The sequence below is a fragment of the Sinohyriopsis cumingii genome, unplaced genomic scaffold, assembly GCF_028554795.1.
Source record: "Sinohyriopsis cumingii isolate HCF-2022 unplaced genomic scaffold, ASM2855479v2 utg002228l, whole genome shotgun sequence".
Taxonomy (NCBI): domain Eukaryota; kingdom Metazoa; phylum Mollusca; class Bivalvia; order Unionida; family Unionidae; genus Sinohyriopsis; species Sinohyriopsis cumingii.
The window spans coordinates 438,045-446,683 of NW_028316164.1; the positions used below are offsets into that span (position 1 = coordinate 438,045).

Sequence of the window (8,639 nt, forward strand, 5' to 3'; positions counted from 1 at the left end):
TTATTAGCCTTGATCTTAATATAGTGTTAGCAATCTGTGCCCAGGCAATATGATATAATATGACAACTGTCAGCAATAAGAGGGTTGCACCTTAGGAGGTTTACAGCACGCTCAATCTGTATGATAAGATTTATCACTGACGCAAGTACACATGACATACATACATATATATATATATATATATATATATATATATATATATATATATATATATATATATATATATATATATATATATATATATATATATATAGTTCGACGAAGCCCTATTTATATTCGTCGATCAAATGAAAAATACATGCCAAAATGGAAGCAGTGCAAAATAAATGCAGTATTTGTCTGGATCGCATTAAGGATCATAAGTTAATACCATGTAACCATAGTTTCTGTTACAACTGTTTGGAAGACCATGTTCGTGCTAACCTTTCCAATGGTAAATTTAATTGTCCGATGTGTGAATCAAGTGTGATGCTACCAAGCAAAGGTGTGAAAGCATTCAAAACCAACTATTATATTCAGACCGCCGAAAGTGTGAAACAACGTGCAATCTGCATTGAACATGCAGATCAAGACATTCGTCTTGTGTGCCAAAAGTGTAAGGTGTTCATGTGCTTTCATTGCAAAGTACGCACCCATGACAGACATCCGTCTAAAGAACTTTCGGAGGTTGCAAGAGAAGTAGAAGTCATTTTGAAAACCAAGGAGAATCTTTGCCAAGAAAGGTTGAATGATCTACGAATAATAGAACAAGACATTAGCAGAGCTGAGAAAAGTTTAAACGAAACTGAAGAAGCTGAAATTGGAGCCATCGATAATCAGTATTCAGATATACTCAAGGCATTGGACAAGGAGGTTAAAGATAAGAAGGAGAAGCTGAAATCAGCGTACGAAAAGATTAAGAAAGAAAATGCAAATGTTAAGGAAAAATTTCTGGGTGAATCTATGTTGTACTCGTCTGCAGTGGAACTAATTACCCAGGGTTCAGACTTAGAACTAATTGAGAAAGGACCAGAATTGGTAAGCAAAATTTCTAAAGCGCGCTCACCGCCCAAGAAAGTTCCCTTAAATATTCCAGAAAAGAAATTCTACAGACCAGCAACAATCAACGACAAAGTAATAGGTGACTTAATCGGAACCACGGAAGATCACGTAAGTTCGTAACAACTCTGATATTATTTATGTTGTTTCATAAGAGTCGCTGACATGGATTGTTACTTGTGGTAGTATAGAACACTTGACCTCTGGCGCACCTGATTTAAAACTTGACCGATTTTCGACATTTTTGTTCTCATTTGTAAGCAGGAAAACACCAAAAACAATGTTTTATTGCATTTTCATTGCAGCCCAAGTGACCTAGGCTATTGGACGTCATGTTTGAATGATATTAATAACCATAGAAACTGCTACCTAATACATATGGATCTCATTGACGATGGGATATGAAACAGGAAACATATGAATTAAACAAATGCAGGAATACTGGCTGATATAAACGACACAGTTATAAACATGATGTGTATGAAAAGCAAGAAGATTAAATGTTTTTATTTCTGTCTTACAGATAACAATGGACGAAGAAATGAAGAGCGTCTTAAGCAGATATGATTTCTCACTCAGAGGCTAAATCACAAATTATAACAGTTAATATACAAATTGTTTATATAGTAAAAAGTACCGTCGAAAAGTGACAATGTTTAATTCTAATTAAAATGTTTATGAATCGGACGAAAACATTGCAACAACTACTTTTTTTTAAATATACCAGATTCAAAAGATATGCTACACTATGCAGCTGGTGGTGAAGGTGTAGTTGCGATGAAAATCGATAATATGACAGGTTATAATAATTTACCAAATTCATGACTTTCATTTAAACAAGGAATTTTCAATACTGAAAATATCGATACGATAACGAATGATGCGCATGATTCGCACGCTGTGTGGCATTATATAGCAATGTCTAACAATTTGGCATCATGCCGCAGACTTGAAGCATCATGTCCCACCCAGTCACATTATCCAGACACCAGACCGACCAGTCATAACACTAACTTCATTATGCTGAGCGCCTAGCGAGGCAGCTGTTAGTAACATTTTTATATGACTTTGGAATGACCTGGCCGGGGTACGAATCCGCAACCTTCCCTCATCCAAGACGGATGCTCTGACCACAGAGGCCACCGGAGCGGTCAAAGCTAGTAGAGAAGTTATTGAATTAACATTTGTGGTTCGGAGGCTCGCAAACGGTGTACATATCTCTCAGAACTGGGAAGCAAATTGATGATAAAAAGAGAGATATTTAAGATATTTTGTGTTTATTTTCTATGAGATTTGATTAGATTTACCATTCTTTTTGCTGCCTTACACACTGTTAGAGTGGATTCAAGAAAAATCACCCCAGTATTTGCAATAACTTGTACAAAGTGGAAATGCTAATATGTCAGTTTTTGGTAAATGGAGATATTACAAAGCTAATGAATACGTTTTGGTACTTGAGTTAAACTTTTAGCAGATAAAGTGACAGCATTCTATATCAGCCGCGATGAATTTGAGACGAAAAACGATTTTGTAGGAGACGGGGGCATAACAGATAAGGTTAATATGAATGAAAGTAAAATTAGGTCTGTGAAATCAAATAAAGATTTATACACTCCTGCACATATATATCTGTCTGACCATTTACATATGTATGAACGATCTGCAAAACAGTAAAAGCTATAAAAGTTCGTCCAGTCTATTCAAATAAAGCACTTAATAGCATTTATATGGTAAAATACAGTATAAGGAATCATATACAAAGGAATAACTACTAAGAGATTATAATGATATATAACATGATGTAACAATACTGACTGACAATTAAAAATTGAACAGTCTAAATTCTAAAAGACAATATTTTTGACGAAGGTTATATTACTTTAGCATGATGTGAAAGAACGGATAGTGCTAATCGTAAACGCAAAATCAGATATCAGTCATGGGTAATGGAGTAAAGAGCCTTTGCAATGATGATAGTAGCCAAGTGTTAAATGTTCATAACACAAAGCAGAATTGTCAGAATGCAAGATTACATAAATTCAGCTATATACTGTTTGGAAGAATACTGCTTCTTGATTTTTGCAATGCAACAAAATGTATTGTTCTGGTTTAAATTCAACCTTCGCATCATAAAACGAAAATGTGCCATGCCTTATTGGTAAATGATATAAGTAATTATTATATTGAAGGTATGGTCAAAATTTTACCCGAGGTACCCAAGAAGTAAATATTATAGTATCAAGAGATCATCAAATATTATTTAAGGGAAAACGATATTGTCTCTTTTTAGTTACCGGTCGTATTTGTTCTTACATGTAAATAAATGTAATATTGGTGTTAGAGTAAGGATTTACTATCATTAGAGACGAAAGTTTATCAGCCCTTCAAGCAAATCTTTAGAATAGTTCAGACAAATTAATTTTCCCGTTTCGTCTTTGATTTACCTTAATTAAATAAAAACACGCATATCAATACTCCCTAGTCTCATATCGTTTAGAGGTCATATTGTTTTAGCTGTTATTTATTCAGAGAGACAGGTGGCAAAGTAAAGATTCCTAATACTTCAAAACATAAGTGAACTAAAGATAAATAACCATATTACAAAGATAGGTTAACCAGTTAAATTATCAGTTCATCACCACGCAGGGTAGTATAAAGAACTATTGATGGAGGAAAGTCAGACTTTGAAGGACAAGAAGCTGAAATATATTAAAACACAGGAGTTGAAGTTAATAGTTAATGATCAGTGAATGACCCAAATAGCTAAAGAGATATGTGAATCGATATATGACAAATAAATTAATAATGGCATCAAACAAAAGGTCACAAGGAAACATATTACAGTTGAATGCAAAATATATGATTATATAGAACACACAATATAAGCAAATTCAGGAGACTTTAAGAGCCAAGCAGACACACACCGTTTAGTAGTATGCACAATAACTGGTTTATTTAGAAGAGCATTATATGTAATCATGAAATATCAAGCAGCACGTTAATGCATCTTTGCATTATACAGAGGGTGTCACTTTTTCTATTCTACTATACAAAGCCTATAATTATTTAGAAGCAGACAGAGAGAATACATAATCAAAACAAAGATTTTTTTGTATCTATTTAGTGACGTAATTACACAAGATAGTACTTGTGTATTTAAGCATATTTTATCATGTTTTGTGAAAACTAGTTACCTTAATTAGAAAACTGAGAATAGCAATTTGGCATATATTTATCTTTCGAAATATAATCATCAAAGACTCCCACACATCTGGACTATATATTATTATCGGCATACGATTTACATATTGATTTCCCAATAGCTATCGATAACGAAAAGGTAATAAAATAATTAAAATATTATTCTCAAAGATACTTTATTAATCTTCAAATTAGTTGACCCGACGATAACATTCCTATTTATTTAGATGTAAGTTTAAAAAATAAAACAGTATATACTGAATTAAAGTTACATGGTCCATTACGACTAATAGTGTAACATTCACAAGACGTAATTATCTGTTCAATATATTTCATCCCACAAATCCGATTCACGAATACCTTTCGAAACAATAACGAATTTTAGGGGAATCCAGAAAGAATTTATGACCTCTGTGAAACAGAGCAAATACTTTGTTTGCATATAGAAACCTAAGAGTTATTGTAGTCAGTATTTACATAATTTAATAACGCCTTTGCTCTATATTCTTTTGCTAATCCAGCCTAAAGTATCACGTTGATCAACCTAGGTAACCCGAACCTGCGAATATTGTCTAACATTGATGAACAGTTAACTTATGACTATATTTTCATTGTAGTAGTAATGGTATGCCAGTGATTATAGTATCCTTAAATATTTGTATAAGGGAGTAATGTGTGGGAGAAAAAGCTTCAAGATTTTAGTCATACCAGAATGACTCAGTTTTTCTACTAATCAGGATGTCACATGATGGAAATATAAACAAATATGCAATAATGATGACGGTCACAACCTAAATTAAAAAAAAAAAAACTTATGGCGTTAAACATACTCCCTGTACTTTGGAACTTGGACACAATAGACAAGGAATATTAAGAGCTTTGGAAAAACGTTGTTATTGTATTATTTAGTTTTAGTGTCTCAAATCGGTCAAAATAAAGACTAAATATGATATAAATAATTCAGCTGTAAATAATCTTTAAAGAATTATGATTGAACACGTAACCTTTTCTTAATGTAGTGGTGATATTTGTAAACTTACTGATCACACAATTTGCATGTCGTTTAAAAGGTTTGTTGTTTGCAACGTTTGTATAAAAAACAAAGTACAGCATGTTATAAGGAATGAAAGACCGTTAGAATTAAGACTAATAGCATCTAATGTGTATAATAATGATTCAGAATCTGTTCAGGTTACAAATTACTCAACGGAATTTAGAATTCAGCTATGTTTTAAGGATACTGACATACATTTGCCCATTGCAGCATTTTGCTTTCCCTCAGTATTATATATTATTATTGCGTTGTAAGACGCATACAGTGTGATAAAAGGACGAAAACACGATTATAAATTGGGGAATATTCATCTCCAGTGTAACGTCTTTACTTCTTCTGTGCTATTCGATTATCGATAAGATAAATTAATTTCTGTCCTGTATGTTTATATCACAATAATTATTGAAGAGCCGGTAATACAGTTTTATGAAATGTAATGCTTAGTTCACCAAGCAGTCTCAATGTTGTATTGATAGGTCTTGAATTTGATCTGAAATTTAGATAAATATGTACATCTTTATCCTATCAATGACGGAGTGGCAGTCATGTGAGCAACGTTAGAGTAAACAAGTTATATATCGACCATCTTTAATCATATGACTTATCGGACCTTAAAACCTGTTTAGCAAGGAATGCATTTACAGATAAAACTTAATGTAAACATAGATGTACACACAATGTATATGTTTGTCTCTAATGCACATATAATTATTCAGATCAACTAATTAAGAATATATTCTCGGACATATATGTTGTTTAAAAAATATGTCCGAAAGACAAAGTTTGCACTAGATTTGAAGCATAATACAAAACCATTTTGATTGTATTATTGTATTCTTCCCATCTGTTTGCCCAAAACAAAACTGGCCTTTAGACACAGCATTGTGTCAAAAATTTAAATGGTGGTGATACAATGGATAAATAGTTAGATTTACGTGATTATACTTTCCTGTATTTCCATGGAGTGAAGCAATTCTTTTTGGCTCAACCGATAAGTTATCTCGTGAGAAAATAACCACTTTCAAGGACCACATTGTAACTTATTTATATTTGGAAAGCAAGCTATTGAATGGGAACTAAAATGATGTAGATAAACTATTCAAGCCAAATGTATTAAAGTGTGAATTAAATGACTTTCTGATGTATGCTGTCCCCATAACGAATAACCACCCTCCGTATACGAAAACATCGGCATCTAAAACTAATGTGAGGACTTATCCAATATCGATTCCTTTCAAGGGTTGTCTTGATGGAGAAAAAATAATAATACAAAACTAAAGAAAAGAAAAGTCTGGAACATATATGGGGCAGAAGTGTCATTGATAAATATGATGTGTGTGTCTAATGTTGGTGCTAAATATGTGCCTGAAACTCACACAAAAATGTAAGTTGATAAAATGTTATTGCCAAAAAGCTTGATAAGCTTGATACAAAAATTGATATAAAACAAAACAACGATTTCATACCGTAGACAGGAAGGTAGATTCGATTGTTAATGATATAAAAAGTGGCGTACACACTCTGAGGTCAGAAGGAGACTGAAGCAGAGAAACTTAAACTGACTGATATTGAGGATAGCCTTAATTTTAGCAATGAGAGAGTGACAACATTGCGGAATAATAATCAAGAAATCCAGAACATAGCTGAGATGATAAATGAGGCAGGGAAAATACTTCTTATGGCAACACATGAATGAAAAACAAACTTCTCTTGTAAGGGCTGAAAAAAAAGATTATTATGGCGAGAACATCTAGCAAATGCTAGAGAAAGACTTGAGTATGAACTAGCAAAGAGTACACTACATTTGGTTTGCAAATTGAACTCCTGCTAAAGCTACTGATCCAGCACCCATTATACTTAAATTCAGTTGTTGGGTAGACAGAGAACTAGAGTTGTCTTGTGCTTAAACTTGCAATTCTCCAATAAGAGATAGTGACTGATCTACCAGTGCCCATGAAAACAGAAAGAGGAAGCCTGGCTAAAGAAACTTATGCCATTCAAAAACGGAAAACTTTCAGGCCAAACTAAGAGAAAAACACCTACATGTCTGAAACTGAAAAAGTCAGAATTGAATTCTGTAGTATTTCATTACACGCTATAGTACACAACTCACGGTCAAATCTTTGTACTTTTCCTTATATCAACAAATGTAGATGAATCCTTTGTTTAAATGTTACTTCCTGAAAGGGATAGATTTAATAAAGCAAATCCCATTTTACTTCTGGAATGGGGTCTATTTTTTATTATTCATTTTTATTCTTAGAATTATCAAAGACAAAGATATTCAGTTATTGATTATATGCTGATTATGAACATAATAGAGGAAGATATAGAAATTAAATAATTAAATTTAATAGAAATTAACAAACAACTTAACGTAAATAATATTTTATATGATTCATTGTAGGAAATGAATAATGTGCTGAATATAACTATGTTATATACGGACCTAATAATTCCTCATTTTTCTCTTAGGAAAGGGGAGGCAACTATGTAAGTATATTGTAAACTATCTTAAATGCCTTGCCTTGCTTTGCTTTACAGTATAATCTGCCTTATTTCGTTTTCCATAAGGTGCACCACTTTACTCTAAAATTGTTTTAAAACAAAGTATTTGTTTGAAGTAACTTATTTTTGTTTCGTTTCTTTTACAACATTAATGCAGTTTGAGAGGAATACAATTCCTTTGCAAGTAAAAACATAAATATATTGCATAATAAATATAAAAGATCTTAAACAGACTATGACATCGTTCTAAATTTGTACTGACTGTGAAAATGTATCATACATTAAATTGGTGCCGGGGTATTTGTCTTGTTTACAGACAACTGCTATTTAAAGTTTTGGTTGTATTGTCATGCTTTTGCCATATCACGTTTAGGACATTTTATTTTTTTTTTTATTTTTTTTTTTATTTTTTTTTTGTTTTTTTTTTTTTTTTTTTAAATTTTGAATGATTATCTGAAAACCTTGTTTTTTTATTATTATTATTATTATTATTATTATTATTAATATCATTATTAAATCTATATTGTATAGTGTTTGCATGTTGTGTGCTTTTAATAATGTTTTGTTTGCTAACTTTCTTGCAGATGATTTTATGATATAATCGTTCGTTTGTTGCAAATTTATATATGCATTTTTCCTATGCTATTTTAATTATCTTGCGCTAGGTTTTTCTGCTACCGAAGTAATTAATGTAATTGAGGAAGAATATTATAAAATGTAAATATAAAATAAATATTTTAAAATCTATCTTGTTAATAGTCTCTCTTTTACCGAGAGCAAGGTAAACTAATTTTATATATTTTTGTATCCTTCTTACATCTGATAATGCTCTATCCTC

At 31.9% G+C, this 8,639-nt stretch overlaps 1 protein-coding gene across 1 annotated transcript; it reads left to right on the forward strand.

Moving 5' to 3' along the window:
• The first annotated feature begins 283 nt into the window (after positions 1-283).
• On the forward strand, positions 284-7,873 carry LOC149770897 (tripartite motif-containing protein 2-like). Its single transcript, XM_089949001.1, has 2 exons — positions 284-1,149; positions 7,769-7,873. The coding sequence occupies exons 1-2, from the start codon at positions 307-309 to the stop codon at positions 7,799-7,801; spliced, it is 876 nt and encodes a 291-aa protein (XP_089805127.1). The 5' UTR covers positions 284-306; the 3' UTR covers positions 7,802-7,873.
• Positions 7,874-8,639: the final 766 nt, after the last annotated feature.

Bases quoted from the DNA above. Each gene is read 5' to 3' on its own strand.
- LOC149770897 (XM_089949001.1), top strand. From the start codon at position 307: ATGGAAGCAGTGCAAAATAAATGCAGTATTTGTCTGGATCGCATTAAG. The intron at 1,150-7,768 runs GTAAGTTCGTAA...TTTTTCTCTTAG, and splicing joins TCGGAACCACGGAAGATCAC to GAAAGGGGAGGCAACTATGT.